The 25,316-nt window shown below is 39.2% G+C and overlaps 3 protein-coding genes across 11 annotated transcripts in view; 1 reads left to right on the forward strand and 2 right to left on the reverse strand.

The window, feature by feature from the left end:
* The window catches only part of LOC130838798 (zinc finger protein 420-like), a 60,851-nt gene extending 47,801 nt beyond the window's left edge, over positions 1-13,050 (reverse strand). Inside the window, exons 1-3 of the mRNA XM_057712368.1 lie at positions 12,948-13,050; positions 12,196-12,323; positions 12,005-12,079 (exon numbers count right to left, since the gene is read on the reverse strand). Coding sequence (XP_057568351.1) covers positions 12,005-12,037 — 33 coding nt within the window. The 5' untranslated portion in view covers positions 12,038-12,079; positions 12,196-12,323; positions 12,948-13,050. The remainder of the gene's footprint in view (positions 1-12,004; positions 12,080-12,195; positions 12,324-12,947) is intronic.
* Positions 1-19,974, reverse strand: part of LOC130838821 (zinc finger protein 345) — a 41,171-nt gene extending 21,197 nt beyond the window's left edge. Inside the window, exons 1-3 of one of the 5 annotated variants that reach the window (XM_057712481.1) lie at positions 12,948-13,050; positions 12,196-12,323; positions 12,005-12,079 (exon numbers count right to left, since the gene is read on the reverse strand). The gene's annotated coding sequence lies outside the window, so the exon portion shown is untranslated. Of the gene's footprint in view, positions 1-7,097; positions 10,864-12,004; positions 12,080-12,195; positions 12,324-12,947; positions 13,051-18,364; positions 18,504-19,841 lie in introns of those variants that run through there. The other 4 variants (XR_009049721.1, XR_009049722.1, XM_057712480.1 and 1 more) reach the window with 4 other exon arrangements.
* Positions 19,975-20,057: 83 nt separating this feature from the next.
* The window catches only part of ZNF790 (zinc finger protein 790), a 39,170-nt gene continuing 33,911 nt past the window's right edge, over positions 20,058-25,316 (forward strand). For 4 of the 5 annotated variants that reach the window (XM_057712362.1, XM_057712363.1, XM_057712359.1 and 1 more), the window contains exon 1: positions 20,058-20,415. In XM_057712362.1, coding sequence (XP_057568345.1) covers positions 20,299-20,415 — 117 coding nt within the window. In that variant the 5' untranslated portion in view covers positions 20,058-20,298. Of the gene's footprint in view, positions 20,416-20,744; positions 20,841-25,316 lie in introns of all 5 variants that reach the window. The other variant, XM_057712361.1, reaches the window with a different exon arrangement.

Below are 25,316 nucleotides of genomic sequence, written 5' to 3' on the forward strand. Positions count from 1 at the left end.
TCAAATAGCAAGCCTGTTTAGACTAGGTCCAAATATATCTTGAAATTGTTCTTTCCGTCTCCACTGGCAGTAGATAATCCTAGCCAAAATTATCTTTTACTTGGATATGAAAGCAGCATTTTATCTAATTGCTTGCATTTCCAGTTTTGCACCCTTAGCAGCCAGAGTGATATTCAGTCTGGCACTGTTCTGCTCAAAATGCTTCAGTGGTTTCCCACTGTCCCTTGGATAAGACCCACACTCCTTAACTTGGTCTTTAAAATTCCTCAGAGACCTGCCTACTGCCTGCCTCTTCAAGATGATACCTCTCTCCTATCAGCAACAAGCCATAGCTACACTGGCCACCTTCATTCTTCAAATGCATAAACTGTAACACACCCCTCCCCAACAATTTAATCTGCCTGAAATATTCTTCCATACCTCCCTTCCCACTGTCCTGACTCTTAACCTGCAAGTTCCTGGTCATTGTTCAGATCTCTGCTAACTGGCATACCCTAATACAGATCTTTTTTTCTGAATACTCAGTCTTAATTTTGCACATCTCACCATTATTTCTCAAAGTACTTTTTTACTTTTCTTTTTTCCTTCCTTTCTTTGTGGTTAGTTTTTGGTAATGAATGATTACACATTTGTCCCCTACAATTGCAAATTTCATATATTTTTTAAATCTTTATTGAATTTGTTACAATACTGCTTCTGCTTTACGTTACGTTTTTTGGACCCTGAGGCATGTAGGATCTTAGCTCCCCGACCAGGGATTAAACCCCGACCAGGGATCAAATGCATACCCCATGCACTGATGGCAAGGTCTTAACTATTGGACAGCCAGGGATGCCCCAGAAAATTTCATATTTTTTTGAATGGTTGCCTAATGTCTGACTGCTACAATAGAGCCAAGATTCAGGAAGACAAGGATAATGTCTGTTACTTCAGTCAACTCGGACCCTGGCACACGCAAAAAGATCAAAATACATTTACTGAAGGGCTAATATAATAAATTAGTCTCAAAATTCATTATTCTTAAAAATACTCTTCTAAAAACAATATTTCTCTAGAAAAAGGATAAACTTTCAAACAGTGAAAGTGAGTTACATGTGGTTTTCCTGTCCTTTAAAAAAATCTCACTAAAAGAAAAGGCTTTTTTAAAGAAAGGAACAAACCCACAAAGTCAAAGAAAATTGAAGAGGAAATAGCAGCAACAAAACTTTTGAAGCAGGAAAGCAAGAAGAGAAATGACGAAGAGCTTAACAAACCAAAGAAAGATGAAACCAAAAGAAAGGAAAATCCAGAAGGGGATGGTTTATGCTGCACACCCCAGAAAGGCTTAAGAAATGGGAGCATTACCTACTTAAGAAGGCCTACCAATTGGCATACAAAAAGTTAAATCAGCTTCTCAGTGTCCACTCTATAATACTGATAGGCAAATATCTATTTGAGGAAATCCTGTAACATAAAAGAGATTAAACAAAGTCCAAAGGAACTTAGAAGAGAAACTACATAGGAAAACAAAATTCAAGAAGCCACCACTAATATTTTCAGAGGGACATGAGAAGCCATTTCACATGACAGAAGAATAGGATAACATAAAAGGAATAAGAGGCAAAAAAGAATTTTTAGAAAATGAAAATATAAAGTGGGAATAAAGACACATCATTAAAAGATAAATGAAAAAAATCTCTTTAAAAAGTACAAAATATAAGGAAGTAGAAAATAGGAAATATATAACACAGAGAACTATATTCAATATCTTGTAATAACCTATAATGGAAAATAATCTGAAAAATATATATATATATAACTGAATCACTTTGCTATACACCTGAAACTATCACAATACTGTAAATCAGCTGTACTTCAATTTTTAAAAAAGCCAGAAAATAGGAAAGACAATTGGAAGGTCATGCAAGGCAGGTCAGCATCTAATGGGAGGAGATCATTCTTGAAAGTGCGCTAAGCATCTGCCATTATCAGGCAGGATGTTAGCAAGAATGAAGGAATCTGAAAACTGCCCTTTTGAAATCACCAATCCAATAACTGATTCAGGCAAGATCCTCAATGGATTCTAAAATCAGAAAGGAATGGTCAGGATTAGGGATATTCACCTAGTCTCTTAGCATCAATCCACATATGATTTACAAATTAAAAGGGGAAACGTACCTTTATAATGGAAAGGTTTGGTACTCAGCACCTTTAATCTTAAAAGATAAAACTTAGCATCATCAACAGTGGAACAACCTGACACTATGTACCTCCTGATGTAATGCAACAGAATACACCATATCACCTTTGTAATATGCTTGCCAAGAATAGGTAAGCTGAATCTAAGCCTCCTATTTCCATAAGTAAACCGTCAGACAAATGGAGGTTGTGAGACATTCTATAAGGCAACTAACTGTCCTGAATTCCCCCCAAAATTCAATGTCATATAAAACAAACAAAAAATGAGAGGCTGTTCTACATTAAAAGAGACCAATGAAACTCAACAACCAAAATTACACATGAATCTTGATTGGATCTGAGATCAAGTAAACACACAACCAAGTAAATATATACAAAAAACATAACATCAGCTAAAAAAAGACATTTGGGGGAACCACTGGAGAGATTTGAACATGAAATGTTTGAGGCGGTACTAGCGAGTTTATATTAATTTTCATAGATTTGATATGTCATTGTTATTGTTTGGAAAATATCCTTACACTTGGGAGATGCATGCTTAAAGTATTAAAGGTAAAATGTCAGGATGTCCCCAACTTATTTTCAAATGATTCAGGGGGAAAAAATGCACGCATGCACATGTGTGTATTTAGAAAAATAAAGCAAAAGTGGTAAGATGTTAACAACTGGTGATTTTAGGTGATGGCTATATAGGGCAAAGAACTGAATATTCTTTCAAATTTTGTGTATGTTCGAAATTTTTCAAAGAAAACAGAAATCAGAAACAGATTGTTCTTAAAAGTAGCATTTAAGAAAATTTTCCAGAACTGAAGGATACAAATCTCCACATTAAATGGGCTCACTTGATACTTAGTATAAAGAATAAAAATGATTCACACTAAGATATAATTTCATTAGGTTCCAGGTCCCTGGTAACAAAGAAAATACCCTAAAAGAATCCAAACAGTAAAATCAGTGCATAAATAAAAGATCAGGAATGAAAATAGCTTTGGAGTTCCTCAAAATATTCTAAGCCAGAAGTCCTAGGTTCAAAATTCTAATTTCCATTAAAATCCCATGCTCTGCCAAAAAACCAATGCGCTGGCTGAAACAGCCCTTTCAGATATGCTAGAATTCACAACAAATTTAACACATTTAACTCTTCTTACATGCCATCTACATCAAAAACCAATTTTGATATCTGGAGTTTTCTTGGAGTAAACCATGAAATAGGAAGGAAATAAATAGGAATGCATAGTCTTGCCATGATTTCCATGTGAAAGGTAGAGAATTGATTGGTAAAAAATGAGATCGTTAAATATGGAAGCGGGACATCTGGTTGGGACTCAGATGAAACTACAATCTTGAACCTCCAACGTGCTTTGGGCCTCTCATACCAGTGGAAGTAACTTGCAAACCAGTATCTGGGAGACTAGCTTTCTTCTGATTGAAAACCCTATGATAACATCACCTGGAGTAGTACCTGAAAAGGCATGCTAATTCTCCTCAAGATCCACCAGAACCATTCTGTTGCCACTAGACCTATAACGAGGGTCCAATCTCAGCGTGTTCCAGAAGAACAAGTAGATACTATGAGCCAGGAGGAAATAACTTAGTTTGCAAGGGCTGCCAAACCACAATACCACAGACTGGGTGGTGTAAACAACAGAAACTTATTTGCTCACACCTCTGGAGGTTAGAAGTCCAAGATCAAGGTGTCTTTTGGAAAGGTTTGGTTTCTTTTGAGGCTTCTCTCCTTGGCTTACAGATGGCCACATTCTCACTGTGTCCTCACATGGCCTTTCCTCTGTGCGTGAGCGTCCCTGGTGTCTCTTTGTCTAAATTTCCTTTCGTCTAAGGATACCAGTCAGATTGGTTTAGGATCTACCCTAACAGCCTCATTTTAATCATCTCTTTTAAAGGCCTATCTCCAAATACAGTCACAACGTAAAGTACTGGGGGGTTAGAGCTTCAACATATGAATTCGGTGGGGGGGGGGAGGGAGGACACAATTCAGCACTTCAACACATAATGTTCACTAAAACAAGCGTTATGGGAGCACAGTGACACTGCTCTAACTGTATCCTTTTGTACAGTTTTAACTTTTCATACAAACAAACTATGTTCATACAATCAAACAAACAAGAGTGGATTAATATTAATTTAAAAAATCAAACAGAATACAAAGGGAATAAATGAACCTAAAAGTATTTCAAATGAATAACATAACCACACTGAAGGAGCAGATTAAAAAGTGAATCCAAGTAAACTTGAACACAGTATTATAACTATGTACCCTTTCTCTAAAGACAAAGAGAACTATAAACAAATACTGAGTTCCACTTAGTAGGCTTGATAGTTACTATAGTATAGGTTAGGAATTCTAAAACTACTTCTGTATATTCTAGAATTGAATACATTAGTAAATATATTGAGGATAACAAGAGTCAGGTTTTTAACTACTGGAGAAGGGAGATACAATGTGGAACAGGATAAGACTAGTCCTATCACCCAGATCTTGGTTTCTAAATATTCTTTACGCAAGAAACCAGGCTCGGGACTTCCCTGGTGGTGCAGTGGTTAAGAATCCGTCTGTCAATGCAGAGGACACGAGTTCTATCCCTAGCCCAGGAAGATCCCACAATGCTGCAGAGCAACTAAGCCCGTGTGCCACAACTACTGAGCCTGCACTCTAGAGCCCATGGGCTATAACTACTGAAGCCCACGCACCTAGAACCCATGCTCCACAACAAGAGAAGCTGCCGCAATGAGAAGCCTGCACACTTCAACGAAGGGCAGCCCCCGCTCGCCGCAACTAGAGAAACCCCAAGAGCAGCAACGAAGGCCCAATGCAACCAAAAAATAAAAATAAATAAATAAACTTATTTAAAAAGAAAATAAAAAGAAACCAGGCTCTTTAGAGAAATTGTTTACTTCAGGCTGGAGCTAGGAGAGTAACTAGAAATGAGCCTGTAACATCTTGTTGCGCCAAAAAGTGAGAAAATGCTCAAAGAATCATGGGGAAAGTCAAAAGGACACAGAAGCCAGCCTGAATAGGCTCCCACTGGCCAAATCTGGGACAATTTGAATATCAAAATAAATAGTAACAGATCATATAATACATTGAGCAAAGTAAAAATCTAGAAATTCATACTGACGTAACAAATGAACAAATAAGTGAGGGAGATGGGAATGCTCTTGTTTACAGCAGAATGCCAAGTAATTAAGACAGACAAAATGATGCAGATTTTAAAATTCCACCATTTTGAAAACATCATAGTAATAAAGGATCCAGACAGTAATACCAATGGATGCTAAAAGTCATGGGTGAAAGTTTGGTGATGAGTTATTTACACAGTTTCAAAGTATCTCCCCACCAATTAGTTATTAATTACAAAGAGACAACTATTACCTTTACAGTGAAGAAACACAGTAGACACCACCCCAACCAATTATCAAAGTCAACATCTCCAAATATGGGACAAGTCCACATCACGTAACCCCTGCTATGATGCACTGAGGATGCAATCACTTTTGTGGTATTCCTGCCACAAAACTCAGAACGTGAATCTAATTATGAGGAATCATAAGACAAATCCTAATTAAGGGACATTCTACAAAATAAATGGCCTATCCTCTTCAAAAATGTCAACATCATGAAACCCAGATATCTTTAATCTTCCAGATTAAATACTGAAAAGAGACATGACAAGTAAATTCAATGTGTGATCCTAGACTGTACCCTGGATAGTTAGTCAGGGAGAGAGGGTGTGATGTGATTAGGATGAATTTCTACAAAGAATATTATTGAGACTAGCAAAAAATTTTGCATATGGACTGTTAGATAACAGTATTGCACTGTTGTTAAAATTTATTTTAGTGACTGTACTGTGGTTATATAAGAGAATACTCTTGTTCTTAGGAAATAACACATTGAAGTGTTTAAGGGTAAAGGGGCAAATGTCTACAACTTATTCTTTTCTTAAAATAAATTTATTTATTTGTTTATTTGTATTGGCTGTGTTGGGTCTTCATTGCTGCACGCGGGCTTTCTCTAGCTGTGGCGAGAGGGTCTACTCTTGGTTGTGGTGCGCGGCCTTCTCATTGCAGTGGCTTCTCTTGTTGCGGAGCATCAGCTCTAGGTGCGTGGGCGTCAGCAGTTGTGGCTCACAGGTTCTAGAGCACAGGCTCATTAGTTGTGGCACACTGGCTTAGTTGCTCTGCAGCATGTGGGATCTTCCCGGACCAGGGCTTGAACCTGTGTCCCCTGCACTGGCAGGCAGATTCTTTACCACTGCACCACCAGGGAAGTCCTGCAACTTAATTCTTAAATAGTTCAGACAAAATGTGTGTATTGTGTACATGTGTGTGTTTCCTTGCATGCACATACAGAGACAGAACAATTGCAAGTGCACACAGGAATGATAATACAAATGGGGCAAAATGTAAACAATTGGTGAATCTGTGCAGAGTACCCAAGAATACTTTGTACTATTCCTGTAACTTTTCTGCAAGTTTGAAATTTAATCAAAAGTTTAAAGTTACTCAAAACAAAACAAGACACATTCCTAAATAATTCTCATGTCAAATGTGAAACTAAACAGAAATATAAAATACTCAAAAATGAAGTGAAAGGGAGAAATACATGTAAAAAACCTGGACACAGGAAAATTACCCCCCCAAAAAAGAAAATTTAATAACATTAAACTCCTTTTAAAAAATAAAACTGATTTGAATTCAATACTGCAGCAAAAGAATCTTAAAAAAAGCAAGAAAAAAATTAATGAAGATAGAAACAGAATATAAAAATTTTAAAATACATAAGATTCACAAAACTCAAATCTTGCTTCATAACATACAAATTATTTTTATAAAAAATTATAATTATTAACTAAATATAATTTATAAAAATATGAGACTAAAGATATACCAAGAACTACATAAAGAAAAAAATATATATAATTTAACTAAAGATAAAATTTAAAAAGGAAAACAGTAGCATTTGGCCTAAGGAGATGTTCATTGTTTATAATAGCAGTAATTTGTAAGCAAACCATGTTCAAAAAAGGGGGCTTAGTAAATTGGTAACCTGATAAGGCCATTACAATTCATGGTAAAGATAAATGTGTAAAGACATGGACAGTTGTTCACAATGTATTTTGGTATGATAAAGACAGGTTACAGGTCAGTAGCCATAGTATGATCACATTTAGAAACAAATTCTAAGCATTGACAGCAGTTGTCTTTAATTGACGGGATTACAGATAACTTTTGTTACTTATTTGTGCTTCTCTGTATTTTCCAAATTTGTTGTAATAAATACTTATTTTGTAATGAAAGAAATAGAGAATACAGCTATCTTCAGAAAAGTGACATAGATTTTAAAAAAGAAATGATCTAAAACATGGCACAGGTACAAGCACGGAGACATAAATTTTAAAAATTCAAACAGATAATACAAACTATTTAAATAATATAACAGGTAGGCAATGCACAATGGAATACTATTCAGCCATGAAAAATAATAAAATCTTGCCATTTGCAACTACGTGGATGGACCTTGAGGGTATTATGTTAAGTGAAGTAAGAAAGACAGAGAAAGAAGAATACCCTATGATCTCAGTCATATGTGGAATTTAAACAAATAAGCAAATAAAAACCAAGCTCAAAGATACAGAGAACAGACTGTTGGTTGCCAGAGTCAGGGGGTGGGGGTGGGGGTGGGTGAAATGGGTAAAGGGGGTCAAAAGGTATAAAATTCCAGTTATAAAATAAATAAGTCTTGCGGATATAATGTACAGCATGGTGTACAATAATACTATACTGCATTTGAAAGCCGCTAAGAGAGTAAATCTTGAAAGTTAGAAGAAAAAAAATTTTAACTATGAATGGTGATGATGTTAACTAGACTTACTGTGGTGATCATTTTGCAATACAGTTGACCCTCGAACAACATGGGTTTGAACTGAGTAGTTCCACTTATATGCGGATTTATTTCAGTAGTAAATACTACAGTACTACAGGATCTGTGGTTGGTTAAATCTGAGAATGCAGATACAGAGGAACCATGGATATGGAGGACCGACTATAAGTTACATGCAGATTTTTGATTGCACAGAATCAGCGTTCCCAATCTCCACATTAAGGATCAACTGTATATACAAATATTGAATTTTGGGGGAAAAAATTGAATCATTACATTGTATACGTGAAACAAATATAAAGTTATATGCCAATTGTACCTCAACAATAAAAAAAAAATCTTTGGGGACCCACCAAAAGACTTTTAGGCAATCACTTTCAACCATAATTTATTTAAAGGTCCCAAGAATGAGAAATAAAGGAGGGGGAGTTAACATTTATTGAATTTCTGATGTGTACCAAGTGTTCTACACATCTTATTTCATTCTCAACAACACTGAGAATGAGAACCTACAGGTTAAACAGCTCATAGGTGCTGTAGCTGAGGGATGATTTGTTGTTTTTTTCCTGATGGAGCCAATATTTAAACCAAAAGGTTAGTGAGAATAGATGGCGAAGAGGCAGAGGCAGAAACTGCCTGACAGAGGATAGTGGGGGCAGGGGGTTGAGGGGGCTGGGGAAGAGAGTGGAAAGGGGAGTTAAAAAAGAAATATAGGGAGAAGAGTAAATGGTACCATATAAAACTGACTTGATTAGACCAGAATGTTATTAAAATAAAAATATTAGGCAATAAATATCTATATCTGTATCTAAGTCTATATCTCATTTTCATATCCCCCACTTCCAAAAATGTATTTGAGGAGGCTAAGAACAAAAGAAAAAAATTTAAATCATACACAAAGGTCATACTTCATAGGTACTCAGTGTCAAAAACCCAGGCTAAGATTATTACTACAATTGATCATTTCTTTAGTGCTCAAATTCCTGGCAGTCAATGCAAAAGGGAAATACTACACACAATGGATTAAATTATTCCTATTTGCCAAGGACTATTTTTCTTTTCTGGCCATACCGTGGGCACATGGGATCTTAGTTCCCTGACCAGGGATCTAACCCCTGCCCCTTAAATTATGAGCACAGAGTCTTAAGCACTGGACCACCAAGGAAGTCCCTGCCAAGAGACAATCAAGACCTTGCTGAGAAACACGTAGAAGACGTAATATTAACTGAGCGATTCATGTTATTGGACGATTCCCCAAATTTTTACTCACATAATTATAGACGCAATGCAATTCAATCAAAATCCCAAAAGATGTTTGACTGGAACCAAACTATTTCAAAACTGTATATGGAATGCAAAGGAACACAAATAGCCAAGAAATATGAGGAATGAGAAGGTAAGAGGACTTTCTTCAAATATTATGAAGTTACAGCGAATAAGATAGCATAGTATTGCTGCAAGGGGAGATAAAGCAATGGAACAAAATATAAAGTCCAGAAACAGATGTAGCCATAACAGTCACTTGACTTTTGACTACAATGGCACTGCAGCTTAGTGTACAAAAGAAGAACTTTTCAATAAATGATACTGTAGCAATTGGATACTCACATGGGGGATAAAATGAAACTGAATCCCTACCCTACACAAATCAATCCCAGGAAGTGTAAAAACATAAATGTTAAAGCTAAAAACTAGGAAGCTTTTAGAAGAAAACACAAGAAAATCTTCATTACCTCAAGGCAGCAGAAAATTTCTTAAACAAGCACTATTGAAAAAGATTTCATCACACTGAAATCCAAAACCTCTATTCACCAGAAGGCACCAGAGTGAGAAACCAAGCCAGAGTAGAAGATAATATTTGTCACATGTGCAATTGACAGTAAACTAAAATATAGAAGATACATATGATGTATATATATTTTATACACCTATTCAACTGCTATAAATCTGAGAAAAACAACCCAGTTAAAAATTGGTGAAATATTTGAACAAGCATTTCACAAAAGAGGATTCCAGACAAGTGAGAATTAGTGTTAAATTTCATTGATAATTATAGGCATACCAATTAAATGTGATAACACTAGATATCTACCAAATTGGCAAAAATTTTAAAGTGTGACGATGCCAGGAGCTGGCATGACTATGAAACAAAAGGAACCTTTGTAAACTGCTGATACAAGTAAAAAACATACACAGTATTTTTAGAGAACAGTCTGGCATTGTCTAGTAAAACTGAAGATGCACAAACCATAGCCCTCAACAATTTAATTACAATTTTAGTATATATATTAAAGAAATACAAGCACATGTGTACCAAAATATGTGCACAAAATATTCATAATCACATTACTTATAACAGCCAAACACTGGAAGCAAGTCAAATGTCCATGAAGAGTAGAAATGATAAGTAGTAAATTGAGACTATTATATATGAGATAGCATATACAAAGCAATAGAAAAAATGAACTGTGTAGGAAATATAAATGAAGCTCACAAACATTTTTAATGAAAAAGACATAAAAGAATGTCTATTCATACAAAGAGAGAAAACAGACAAAAACTAAACCTATGTGGTTTTGCAATTCATATCAAGGCTGTAATGAAAGACAAAGAAATGATCAGAGTGGTTATCGCCAAAAGAGCATAATTGTTTTTGATTGTGAAGGGGTACATCAGAGGCTGCTTTAGAGATGGCTGCATTCTTTTTCTTGACCTGGGTATTCCTTACATCAGTGGTCTTTATAATTGTTTGCACAAATGGGTGTTAAATGCCATTTCTGCATCTAATTTAAGAAAAAAAAGACATAGGCACTCAAATAAATATGCTCCTCTAAAAATGTTTCAAATATTAAATTATGTGGGAAAATAGTTAGATATAATTTTATGTGAAAATGTAGACTATAAAATGGTAAATGAGGGATAAATCCAATTTTTAAAAATCACACTTTATATATGTACATAAAACATACTGGGAAGAAATTATCAAAAAGTTATCATTGGTATTTTTAGTGGTATAAGATTAGGCGGGCTACTGGCTTGTTTAACTTCTTGTAGTCTCTTGTCCCAAAGATTTAAATTATGTACCTTGTATATAGCACTCTTACCCAATTTTGACTTCTGAGATGAAAGTATTGACTAAAATAAAAGAGAAATCTAGCTAGCTTACTAACTTTATTGCCCCTAAGCGATGAAAGATTTTAAGGATATATTTAATAAGTGTAAACATACTAATAATTACTTCAAGAAATAAAAAAAAATTACTTTGTCCTAGTGCGGCTCAGAGAATACATTTGCACTGAAGCATAAAGGGGTGCTAACATAATCTTTTTTTTTCCTGACAGGTTATGAAAGCATTATGGCTTATAACAAGTTTTCTTATATATTACTATCAAACAGGTTTAGAAGACATAAATATGTTTTGCTACATGCTGTATTTAAATCTGCTAATATTTTCCTATTCCCTTTTTCTATAAATGCACATAATGTGTATTAAAGGAGGTTGGATAAATAATTTTATTAGTAATTTCATGCATATAGATGGAACATTTTTGTCATGGAAATTAAAAGCTAAATAAGGACAAAAATAAAGTTTTAAATGGTTAAAAAAGCATTGGTTTTAACTGGGGATTTAAATTTTCTTCATTGGGGATTGCTGTACTTTCGAAATTATTTAAGATAATTTCACTTTTATAATAAAAAAAAGTAATAGCTTTTTTTTTAAGACAGAAAAAGAAAAACCATTTGACAAATTAGGAAGAGAAAGTCACGTGTGTAGGTTGGGGTCCCCAGCAAATCACATTTCCCAAAGGAAAAATTCCATGGATCAGGTCACCTGACAGGCAAGAATTTTCAAGAGAAGGAAAGCAAGTCATATGCTGACATGCAAAAAAGGATTTCAGGAAACAAGGGGAAACGAGAAACTACCTTGCGGGTGCCTTGTGGATGTTCAACAGCCATTCTCTATTCCACTCTGGAAGACTCTGTGCAAGCAGAGAAGAGCTGGGGAGGGAGAAAGGAGTCAGGAAAAACCAGGCTCTTCTGGGAGCCCAAGTCAACCTACCACCCTCTACCTACAGATATTAGGTCAGACAAGGCTTGGGCGTCCTGCTCAATACCAGCATTATAGACGGGCAGGGTCATTTGCAGTTCTGGGCAGCATCTGTCCCTGAGCTCACAGAGGTCTCCTGGTAACAGAGCGCTGGAGTCACAAAGGCACAGACAAAGGCGCCCCACACCTACAGTGCTGTGTGGATACATAATTATACAAACTCACTCACACCACGGGCACAGAGGCACACCAGACCTCAACAAAATGGACTGCAGATGGCAACGCAATTATACACACCCCGGGGACAGTCAGTCACAATCGCAGTCATAGGCACCCCCACGTACTCACATTACCAGTGACACACATCATGGGGACACAGTGACAACAAATTCACACTCACCCTACCACCAACAATATCACAAACACACACACACAGCAAGGGGAAACAGTCAAAAATCTCACAGTTAAGCCATCTCACACTCACGGCTCAGCAAATGATCACACACACACACACACACACACCCCCCAAATGGATACACAGTGTTAAAACCGCAAAGAGCCTCACACTCGCAAACAGTACTACACCCGGTGACACAATTAAACCTTCATCACACATGCACAATCACGCCCGTCCCCCGCCCTCACAGTTCGGTACACGGTTACAGGAGACACAGTCACAATCAGACACACACTCCTCACAATCTCCCAGTCACAATCAGACACACATTCCTCACAATCTCCCCCTTCCCAGCTGGCTCCCGAAGAGGCCGGAGGTGCCAGACAGTCCCGGCTCCAACCCCCGGCTCCAGGTCATCTCACCTACGACTCCTATGGTCTGGGCAGCACCGCTCCACTCTACTTGAAACAAACAGAGCCCAAAAGCTCGCACAGCACCCTGAGGCCGTTTGCCCCAACCCGCCAGAAAATCCCGCCCACTCCTCGTGAGGCGCTCTAGGTCTCGCAGGAGGAAGCACTAGGCCTAGAGGCCTCTGGGAGATGTAGTCCAGAAAGCGAAGGGCTGCTAAAAGCTGTCTCCTATTCATCCTGATTCCGCCTTGCCGCGGAGCCTGAATGCCGCAGCGCACCTGAGCCTTCCGCAAGTCTCAGCTGACAAGAACTCCCTCAACCAAACTTTAGTCAAGTTGTCTCCACTGACCATCACCCTGCCCAGTGGCTATAAATCCCCAGCTACTGTTATATACCAAGTTGAGTTCAATCTCTCTTCCCTATTGCGAGAGTCTTTAACAAAAGCCTTCCTTATCTGTGTAACTTGTCTGGTACAACTTCTTTGACACAGCCCAGCCTCGGGCTGCGGCTCTCTCAGGTTTTGGCGCTCACCCTGCAACATCCTGGGCCCCACGGCCTCCTGGGAAATGTAGTGCAGGACTTTGCCAGCCGTGGATCCTCTTCAAATTGCCATAATGAGGGTATGTCTTCCTGGAGCTTCAATTTTAAGGAGAAAAGGCTCCATAATGATATAATAAATAACTTACAGCATTTTAATACAAACGATTAAGATTCCAAGCATTTTGTTCTGGAATAGAACACCAAATCAGTATGGCTTTTTAAAAAGGGTGTTATTTTATTATGGGAGTGGCTGTTTTGGGTCATGTTCACAAACTTATCCCCAGACGTTTTTCTCTTCTTTGTTCTTTGGGAAACATTGATGAGGTAAACATTCAAGAATGTGATTGTTCAATTCAACCAGGAGGCTCCGCCACAATTAAAAGATGTTCAGAGGAAATAGTATAGGTATATGATGCTGGAGAACTAGAGCAACATAGCCACATTAGGTATGGATAGCTTCCCCGTATAACCCAACTTTTGAAAGTAAAGTGACATCTCTGTTATATTTAGAATCTTTACAGGGCATAATGGTTTCAGCTTTGAGATGTAGGCTTTGGATGTTCTCAAACCCTCTGCGACATGATTGTATATGCTCAACTTTTAAGGCAAAAGGTTATTTACTTTGTTCCTCTTTATGTGGTAATTTCCTTAAAGGCCCAAGCTCAGTCTGAGTTTGGGGATGGTGCTTGAATTCAAGCCTTATGTCATTTTCCTATGTATAGGCTCTCACATCACCAAATCGCATGAAATCTTCAAGTTGGGACAAGAAGATAGGCCATGGGTGGTGAATAGAAGAAATTAAAAGGAGGTTCTGTAAAAATGAGTGAGTAGGAATCAGGCAGATGTGCCTGGGACAAGGAAGAGCACAGATATATAGTGAGGGAATTGACACCACTAAAATGTTTCCCAGGATTTGCTATATAGACCCTACTCTTCTTGAGTTTTAGTTGATGTGAATCCTTTGGTCATCATTCTTCCTCTCAGTGCCCTCATTATTTAACCAGATCCTAGAGGACCATATTCTCTTCATTTTCATAGCCTACATATGCAGTCAGTCCTTCATATATCTGCAGTCTTTTAAAACTCTTATTGTTTCATGCTGCTGTTTCTTTTTATTACATTCCATTTTCTATCTTTCCGTTGCTAAACGCTTCAGGGTTAAAGTTTACCACTGTCATTGATTTCCTACAGTCATAGCAATCTCCATTATCTCCAGAAGCTGCTAGCTTAGAAATCATTACTACTTCCTCTTAGCTCCCCATTCTGCCAAGTTTTTTATTTCATAATTGCCTTTAAAGGAATCATCTCATTCATCTAAAATTTTTAAATAAGGTTATAGTGAAAAAAGAAGTCTCCCTTTTATTATTTCTCTTCTCCACATGCATCTACTGTGACTATTTATGTTAACTATTTTGAGTTATTCTATGATGTATCAACATATCTGCATATATATAACATCTTTATTTTTCACAAATGTTACTATAGTATAAAGTACCTTGTTTTTTTACCATTATTTCTTAGAAGACATTCCATATTAATATATATTCCTTATTCTTTCTTATGATGGTATAATACTTTATGGTAGGGGAAATGTCATACTTTAATAACATGTTAGTAAATTTTTAGGATGTTTTCAGGTTTATGCAATTTTGGAATGAAATCCTTGTATATTCAGCTTTGCACAGATGTGTATGTACATCTTTCAATTTCTTCTAAGAAGAGCTGGGTCAGAGGTAATATATAAGTATTTGCAATGCACAGAAGATGAATCACTTTCCATTTCCACCAAAAAATTTATGAAAGTGCCTATTTCCTGTTCCTATCAAAATGTATTTCTTCATTCAGCAGGTATTTATTGAGCCCTTTATCTGTGCCAGGTGCTGTTCTAAGCACTAGGAAAGCATCAGTGAACAAAATGGCCAAAATTTCCTGTCCTCAAGGAGTTTATTCTAGTCTGGGAAAGTGGCCAGTGAATGTGTAAATGAAATATATTGTATTCCAGATAAAGGTAAGATCTGTAGAGGAAAATAAAGCTTGGAAATAGGATAGTGAGTGCCAAGGGAGTCGCAATTTTAAATAGAATGGTTAGGAAAAGCCTTTGTAAGAAGAAAAGATTTGGGCAAAAAACAAAAGGAAGAAGCAGTGACATTTGAAGATATTTGGATAAAGAGCATTATAAGCAGAGAAAACAGCTAAACATAAATGCTGTGGATTAGAAACAAGCCTGATGTATCCAAAGAGCCCCAAGTAGGCCAGCATGACAAAGTGGAGAGTAGTAGATGAGATGGAAGAACGAATGAGAGGATAGATTGAAGATAGATTATGTAAGGTCTTGGAGAATATTTTTAAAAGTTTGGTTAGTCTTAGTGAGATGTAAAAGCAATAGTGGGTTTTGAACAGAAGAGTGACATGATCTTATATTTAAAAGAGATCATTTGGGGTGCTGACTAGAGAGTAGGGTGTAGGAGGACAAGAAAGGAAGCAGGGAAATCAGCCAATGGGCCGTTGGAATAATCCAGGTAAGAGATAGTGGTGATTTGGTCTAGGGTGATAGCAGTGGTAGTTATGAGAAATAGTTGGATTGTAAATATATTTTGAAGATAGAGCTAAATGGATCTGGTAATAGATTTGATATGGGATATGAAAGAAAGAGAGGAACATAGGACAACCCAAGTATTTCAGCCCAAGAAATTAGAAGACCAGAATTGTCATTTACTAAGATAAAACTATAGAATGAGCAAGTTGTAGTGGGTAGATCAAGAGTTTGGTCTTTGCTCTGCTAAACCACTGAGATCAGTGAGATAAGAATTCTAAGGAAATCTATTAGGATAAAACTAAATATAGTAACAGGTTGTCTTGGGTTGAATGGTGGCACCCCAGAGATATGTCCACATCCTAACCCCCAAGATCTGTGAATTTAACCTTATTTGGAAAAAAGGGTCTTTACAGATGTAATTAAGTTAAGGATCTCTAGCTGAGATTATCCTGGATTATCTGGATGTGACCTAAATCCATTTACAATAGACAGAAAAGGAGAAGACCTAGAAGAAGGCTATGTGAGGGCAGAGGCAGAGATTGAAGTTATGCAGCAACAAGCTAAGAACACCTGAGTCTAGTTCTGACTGTTGCTTTGCGTTTTGGGAGTATCTTGATTTTTCTTGCCTTTTCATAAGCCTTCTAATTTTTTGTTGTTTTTGAAGCCAGACATTTTGTTTAGGACAGTAGTGTGCAAAAAAGGGTTAACATAGCTGACCTGAGACTTCTTGTCCTTAGAAAGGCCTGTTTGAAGTTTGGCCCTTGGCCTGTAACTAGAATTTAGATTGGAGAAGGTTCCCATTATCCTAACTGATAAGAATGGTTCTGTTGGAGGGATCAGTAGAGGTAGGCAGGACACTGAGGCTTGTAATACAGGAAGCAATGTTTATTGTACCGGCACAAACCCAGTGGATTCACATCCAAAGACTGAGCCCCGAACCAAAGGAAAGTTTCTCCTTTTATAAACCAGTTCCCGTGCTTTTTGGGAGCCTATAGCTATGCTTATCTATGCAGGAGCAAGGTACAGAAGCCAGAGTGCAGATGTTAGGTTTTCCCTTATCTCCTTGACTCAGATGTCCGGGCTGCCTATGGCAGGATTTTGTGAAAGAGGCCATAAGTTACTTATTCCCTGAGGCTTGCATTCTCTTTTGTTTGCCTTGTCCTTTCCTGCTTTTGTTATTAACCTGCCTCAGTTCCTTATGCCTAAAGTGTTTGTGCAAGCAATATAATTTATGCTAAATACCTGCTTTCCTTCTGAGAGTCTGAAATTCTGGTATGTGCCAGGCAGAGATTGCCTTTGTGACCAGGCCCCAATAAGAACCCTAGGTACTGAGTTTCTAATGAGCTTTCCTGGTTGATAGCATTTCACATGTATTGTCACAACTCGTTGCTGGGGGAGTTACTGGCCTGTGTGACTCCACTGGGAAAAGATCCTTGGAAACACGTGGCTGGTTTTTGCTGGACTTTGCCCAATGCACCTTTTCTTTTCTGCTGATTTTGCTTTGTATTGTTTTGCTGTGAGTTCTCCCAGTGAATCATTAAAAATTGGAGGGAGGGTAGATCTTGGGGTCCCACAACACTGTAGTAACTGAGGAAAATAGTTTTTATGCCTGAATGGGCATATATTTCCCTCTGCAAAGCCTTTAGTGTGGAGTTTTGAATTAATCCAGTTAGGAGTTTTAACAACTAAGAAAGGTAAGAGAGTCATACAATTGGATTGCATTTATGTAAATTTCAAAGATAGACAACTGACAAATGAAGATATTATTACATTAACAATCCAGATAGTGGTAAACTGGGGTATGGGGGTCAGAAATGATCATATGGGGTGGGCTTTTCTTCTTGAGGTATCAACAATGTACTCTTTCTTCACTTGTATGGCATTACACTGAACTTACATATTCTATGCACCTTCCTTCAGGTATTTTCTATTTCACAATAAAAAAAAATTTAAAGAAAAAATATTTAAAGGTTAACTTTTGATTTTGAAAATATTGAAAAAATCACTCCTCCATCAGAAAGTTTAGATATACATCTAAATGATAAGCACACAGGAAAGGAAGCAAATGAAAAAAGCTGACAAGTATCAACTTCAGCAAAAAGAATGGCTCAGATATGAATAACATTTACAAAATACTAATGTAACCATGAACATTAATTTAAATCACTTTAAGGGTAATTGGAATAAGGTAAGTATTCGTCTGGTGATGCGAAGGATACTGTTACCAAAACACAAGTCCACACACCAATCCGTGTGCCCGACACACAGTGAAGCCAAACAATACCAAAATGTTGGAGTTTGGAGCAGAGAAAGGTTTATTACAGGGCCATGCAAAGAAATGGGTGGCTCATGCCCCAAACTCCCTGAAAGCTTTTAGCAAAGTCCTCTTATAGGAAAGGTGAGGGAGGGGTGTGGTTAGTTGTTGCAAACTTCTTAGTGTCAGATCCTTTGTTCTTGAGTCCAGGTCCTGGTCAGGTAACAATTGTGGTGTGCTCCAAGGACAAAGAACAAGATAAACTCAAAGGGCCAATATTAACAGAACAAAGAGTTACAGGACTCCTATCACTCTGTAGTATGCAACAGTTGCAATGTCCCAGAACTTTCCCAAGCAGCATGCCATGTCCCTTGCCCATCCCATATGAGGAAAGATATTTGCCCCCTTTTTTCTCCCGCTCAGTACACTAAAAGCATACATACTCGGCCCAGTCAGCAGATAACCACAGGTTCCCTGGCTATGAAAACAGGCAAGCAACCCATGCTCAGGGTCGACTTTCCTTGGCTACTAGGAAGTCGGCCCATTGTTCTTGCAGCGACCCTTCTCTCTAATAAACTCTAACTTCCTTGCATTCTGCCTTGTGTCTGGAAATTCTGTTCCAACCCGTGCCCGGATGACAACGGTGTTCCTGTAAATCTCCACCAAACAAATGTTACTCTGTTCTGACAAGAAAAAGGGAAGGTCCCAAGGTACAACTCTCACCCTCTGAGGTCCAGGCCTGGCTAAAAGAAGGGGGTCCCTATGGGGTTGGGGGTGGGGGGCGGCCTGGTTACCCTCCCCAGGAGCGTATGTCCCTCACACAGTCTGAGTGGTCCCACCAGTGCCCAGGTCTGTCTGAAGAGGCAGATCTCAGTCGGTGGCTCCCTCCGGGCCAGGTCCCCAGACCCTGCTCAACTGTCATCACCGAGGGAGCCAGGCACCCAGGACCCAACTGGCCCTCAGGATCCTCAGGCCACTCAATCAGTCGGGAACAGGTCCCGCAAACTACATCCCATGCAGACTGCCTCTGCCATTAGGTCCCGGAGGTGGGGATGGGGGAGAAGTTCACTGCTGCCTCAAGGCCTGGGCCCAGATAGTGGGCGGTCTTAGCCAGGGATCTGGAGCCCGGCAAGACACAGACCCAAGCCTGTTCCCTGGATCCCACCAGCTCACCCGCCGGCCTGGAGGCTGGGTGAGCTGAAAGGGGGTGGGGGTGGGGGCATCTGCCCCTTACCTCACTCTCTGCCTGACAACCACCACTCCGCCCACAATTGGCCGAACGGGCTAAAGGTCCCTCACAGAAGGTCGCCGCTTGGGGGAGGGGCCCACAGCAGCACCGACCAATAGCTGAGACAGTTAGTGGTCTCGGTAACCATTGCCTAGTAACTGGGAGGGATAACCGTTGCCTAGTAAGGGCCGGCACGCACCAATGGCCTCGCGCTAAAAGCTGCGCGAGGCATTGCTCTATTACAATGCTACACCTGGGTTTGAGGAGGAGCTCCAATGGCTTCTCAGACAGGGGACCCCCCTCCCCCTCACCCGAGTCGTGCCCCGTAAATCCTCGCCTTTATCCTACCTTCAAGCCCGAGCTTGTGGGATAAGATGTATCCACCCGGCCAGGCCGAGGCTCAGGACATTTCTGCCACACCATATGTGTCAGATGTCCAGGCCGCGAGCTTGCCATGAAAAGAATGACATCCTCCTTCCAGAGGTACTTCCACGGCTCTGGACTACATTTCCCAGGGGTCATCGCGCTCACGGCTACTTCCCTTCGAAAGACCGAGTTGGTTTTCTGTCCAAGTTCCCAGAGAAGGGCAGCCCTTTACGGAGGAAGAGCAGCGTGGAGTCGTCAGTTGAGACTTGCGTTCTAAACGCAGCCTGGAATTCCTTAACGCCTTTCTACAGATATGAAGGGTGTGAGGACAACGGTCTTTGCTGAGCAAAGGGACAGGGTCCAAGACCGAGGCCTGTGAATTGAGACCACTGGGCTCTGGGCTCATAAAGGTTGTCCAGGCTCCGGACTGCGTTTCCCGATGTCCACCGTATCCGAGGCAACGTTCTGCCGGCACACCGGCCCTTTCAGGACCATAGGAAGGGTGGTGTGCGAGTCCCTGAAGAACATCTACAGCTTGAGGGAACCGCAAAGTCGAGTGAGTCTAAAACCGGGAAGCGGAAAGATCCCCGGGAGGAGAGCAGTGAGGGGCTAACGCTTTCGGAGTCTGAGGCTTTACCAGCAAAGAGGTGTGGGAGGGAAGACGGTGGGGAGTTGAGTATGTGGGTCTGCGCACACTAGCGATGGGGACAGGGAACCTTGGGTGCTTGTGTGAACTCGATGCAGAAGTAAGGTGTGGGAATAATCACATGGGAACCGTAGAAGTGTTGTTACCGTAATAACGGCCACCCTGTGGACCCAGGCCTAATAGAAATACAGAGACAGAGATTTTGGAGGAAGAGAGAGATGGCTTTATTTTTCTCCCAGGGAGAAGCGAAGACGCAGCAAGCTAGTGCCTCAAGAGCTGTGACCCCCGTCCTTGGGAGTCTGTGAAGACTTTGTACGTGGGGCTCACAGTCTGGGGTATGTGATAAGGATCAAGGTGGTGGAGGTCTTGTATTCTTTTTCCTTCACATTATTTCCAAACAGTCATAGCTGGCGTCAGGCCACCCAGTAACTGGCCTCCGGCAGTCTGCTGACTATTTGCCTCCTCCGCTGGAGACCCTTCTGATATGCAAAAAGCACTACAGGGGAGTGATTTGTAACAATAGTCCTATAGAATGCAGCTTCCAAGTTGCCAAGGTTAGGAAGTGAGAGGCAGGATGTAACTCACATAGAGTTAAGGGTGATAGGTGCCCGCATGTAATTTGTATAGTATCAGGGAGTTAGCTTTGTGAAGTAAAAATCTAGTTACTACAGATCAGTGACAACTAAAGTAAAACAAGGAATGATTAACTCTTTCAGGCCAGATTATCTTTCTCCTCTAGCCTGTTTTCCTTGCTCTCGAGAGGAAAAAGAACAATCACTTCTATTTGCATTGCAACTGTGTGTGTGTGTGTGTGTGTGTGTGAGACAGAGAGAGATGCAGTGGTGATGGGAGCAGTACGTGATTGTAACAGACTATTTCAGTGTTACAGTGCATGTGTATGATTGTGACTGCGTCACCATGTGCGTGACCGTGTGTGTGAATATGGCAGCAGCAACTGTGGGGCCAGAGACAAAGAACTGAGCATTGCGTTTAGTAACATTCACAGTCATTTGTGAATGTGTGGAGAGCAGTTTCTGTGGGGGCTGTTAGTTGGATTGGAGTAGGGTAATAATGAATGGAATATTTATAAATGGGATATTTCCTGCCATATCAATAAACAAAGGATGTCACAGTCATCAAGGATTACAGTCCTAGCTGAAAAGAATACCTGCCCTCAGACTGCGAGTCACTTCCTATGGTAAGCCCTGAGGAAACTCAGGAAGTGAAAATGCAGGCCCTAGGTAGCTAAGGTACATATCAAAGGAATGAATTCAGTGAACTGAAAGCTTGCATCTTCTCATACATAGAAAAGCCGCTAAATTCCCTAACTTGAGATATCTGGTTTCCTTTAGTTATCAATAATCTCTTGACATTCCTGACTACCTGTCCTTTGTTGCAAAACCCCTATATATCCTGGCTCCTCCCCTCGCCTCCTTGGAGCAGTTTCTCAGAGCTATCTGAGATGCTGCCTCCCAGGCTGCACTCCTCATTTTGCCCCAAAGAAAGCTTAACTCCAACTCTCATGTTGTGCATATATAGTTTTTAAGTCAACAGTAACATAGAATGAGGGGAGAGCAATGGGAGACAGTGTAGACCACATACTCAAAGAGTTTTTCTGTAAATATGAGCAAAGAAGAGGAACAGCAGCTGGTAGGGGAGAAATAACAATTTATCAGTATGCTGGTGACAATGAGCCATGAGAGAAGGAAAAGCAGAAGTACAGGTAAGTGTGAGTAAATCAGGCTCATCTGTGTGGGTGTACTGAAATTACAAGAATAAAAGAAGGGTAGTGTTGTTGCAGAGAGGGAGCCATGAGCTTTAGTTTTGAAAAAAACAAGGGGAAAGAAATATCCTGTGTTTAGTAGATGTCAGCAACAATGAGTTGTGTGAATTAAATATGATCTCTTGGCATGAAATTCAAAGATATAGTTTTTGTGGAGGAGGAAGGGAGAAAGGTCTGAAAGTAATAAGAGCAAGGAGGACACGTGTCCCACTTCCAAACCCAGTGGCAAGAGGCTGTAGGGGTAAAAACAAAACAAAACAACAACAAAAAACGTTGAGAGGGCTGCAAGAGTCCCCTGGAGAGAGCCAGGTTTCTGTTAGACCCAAAGGTGAAGGGAGTGTTCAGGGAAGTGGTTGAGGATAAAAGAGGAGTTTGTGACTGTGAATTACAGAGGGCATACTGGAAAGTGTCAGGAGTTGAAGAGGTATGAGAAAATAGGACATCCAACTGATAGGGAAACTGTCTGAAAGGAGAGATGACCAAGGAGCCTAGGGCTTCTTGTGATGGACATACACACAGATGCAGGGGATACTGATGCTTATTCTGATTGAATTCGTGGCAGTGTTGGAGAGGTAGTGTTGAGGCAGAAAGAGGCTGACTTTTGAGAATTCCCTCAGGAAGAGAGAAGCCGAGGATAGAACATTTAAGAGGTGGTTGGGGTAGGCAGAATAATGTTCCTACAAGGCTGTCCATGAACCTGGACACCTGTGAATGTGTTACCTTACAAGGTAGAAGGAACTTTGCAAATGGGATTAAGGACCTTGAAGTGAGATTATCCTAGATTATCCAGTTGGGTCCAAACTAATCACCTGGATCCTTAAAGTCAAGAAAGCTTTGCCAGCTGAGTTTAGAGTTAGAGGGCAATGTGATCACAGAACAGTGGTCAGAGAGATGCAAAGTTGCTGGTTAGATAAAGAAAGGTAGCCATGAGCCAAGGAGTGTTAGTGGCCTCTAGGAACTGGAAAATGAAAGGAAATTAATTATCCCTTAGAGCCTGCAGAGAGGAACACAGCCCTGCTAACACCTTGCTCTTAGCCCAGTGAGAACCAGCTTAGACTTTAACCTAACAGTAAGGAGATAAAGTGGTATTGTTTTAAGCCACAGCATTTATGATAATTTGTTACACAAATTATAGTGGTATAGTTTCTTAGCCTCAGCACTGTGGAAGGGTTTTGAGCCATGTGACATGAGGGGAACTCAATCCCTATTGATAAAATTTAGCACTTTAGATAAAGCACTTAGGCTCCCCACTTGTAATTTACAGTTTTCCTGCATTGTGATATTTTTAACATTGGAACTTAATGAATTTTCCTTTGTGATCTAATATACGGCCAGTCTGTAGTTATTTGTTTTGCACTTAATTTATCTTGGATTGAGAAAAATGTATTAAAATTCCCTATTATTAATGAAAGTTTATCTTGTATAACCTGTAACTTCTGCTTCATGAAATTTCCTGCTGTTAGTTGATAAATAGATATTCCTAATTGTTATATGTTTATTGTGAATTGTAGACTTTAGTATTTTAGCATCCTCAAGATCATGGCCCTTGCTTCTTTTGTTTGTTTGTTCTCATTTGCCTTGTATATATTTCTCCATAATTTGTAAAATAAACCTTTGTTGAAGTTTATTATATATACAGACAAGTGTATATACGATAATACAGTCAAACAACCAACACAATCAAAACTTACACCTTGAGTTACCGCAAAGGGAATACCCACATAATAAGCACCCAGGTCAAGAAATAAACCATTGCTTGCATTCTGTAAATCCTTCTTGTGCTCCTATTGAGTCAGTAGCTTCCCCAAAGTAACTGCTGTACCATACATCAGTTTTGTCTATTTTTGAACTGTATGTAAGTGGAGTCATACAGTATATAACCTTTTGGCTCCTTTTGCACAACATTATGTTTGTGAGATTCGTCCATATTGTCGAATGTAAATATAGTTTACTGTTTGCATTGCTAAATGTACTAGTATTCCAGTGCATAAATACACCAACTATATTTGTCCATTCAACAGTTGTCATACAGTTGACAAAACATTTGGACTGTTTCCAACTTTGGACTTTCATGAATAATGATGCTGGGAGCATTCTTATACTTGTCATTTTATGTTCATGTGTATTTGTTTCTTAGGTCTATTTCTAGAGAGACTTGCTGGGTCATAGGGTATGTGAATCTGCTTAAACAGATACTGTAAGTTTTCCAAAATGAATGAATAAGTTAGTACTCCAGTCAACAGCTGATGCAAGTTCCAGCTGCTTCACTTTCTCATTGATACATGGTATTGTCAGACTGTAAAATTTCTGCCAATATGATGGATATCTAGGTAGTGATATTGCATTGTGGTTTTCTTAACTTATGACTAATGAAGTTGAGTGCTTTTGTTTTAATGTCTCTTGACCATTTGGGTATCTTCCTTTGGAAAGTAAAGTGCCTGTTCAAGTCCTTTGCCCTTCCTTTGAAGAGTGTCTATTCAAGTTTTTGAGCAAAGGACACCTCCTTTGGTGAGCATTCAAGTTTTGAGGAGCTTGTCTGTCTTTTTATTGTTGATTCTTAGGAGTTCTTTATTTGGAGTTCTGTAGTTTGGATGTGAGTTCTTATAAGCTTATGTGTATTGCAAATATCTCCCAGTCCATGGTTTGCATTTTCACTCCTTTTCTGATGAACAGAAATTGCTTTTTAAAATGTAGTCTGATTTATTTTTTTCCCCTTTGTGGTTTGTGCTCCCTGTACCCTGTTGAGAAATTGATTATGATTTTCATGTTATATATTTTACCATCCTTTTACTTTTAGTCTTCCTATACCATTATATAGGGGATATATATAATGACATCTTGAAAATAATCATCCTTTCACCCCATAAATGTGATACAAACCTCTGTTCATTAGATGTTCTTCAGTTTCTCTCAGTTTTATTTATAGTAATCAATATCAAGGCCCTGTACATATTTTGTTAAATTTTAAATAGATATTTGAATTTTTGTAGCTAGTATAAATGCTGTCCTTTAAAATATAATTTTAATT

This window comes from Hippopotamus amphibius, chromosome 16 (genome assembly GCF_030028045.1).
Source record: "Hippopotamus amphibius kiboko isolate mHipAmp2 chromosome 16, mHipAmp2.hap2, whole genome shotgun sequence".
Taxonomy (NCBI): domain Eukaryota; kingdom Metazoa; phylum Chordata; class Mammalia; order Artiodactyla; family Hippopotamidae; genus Hippopotamus; species Hippopotamus amphibius.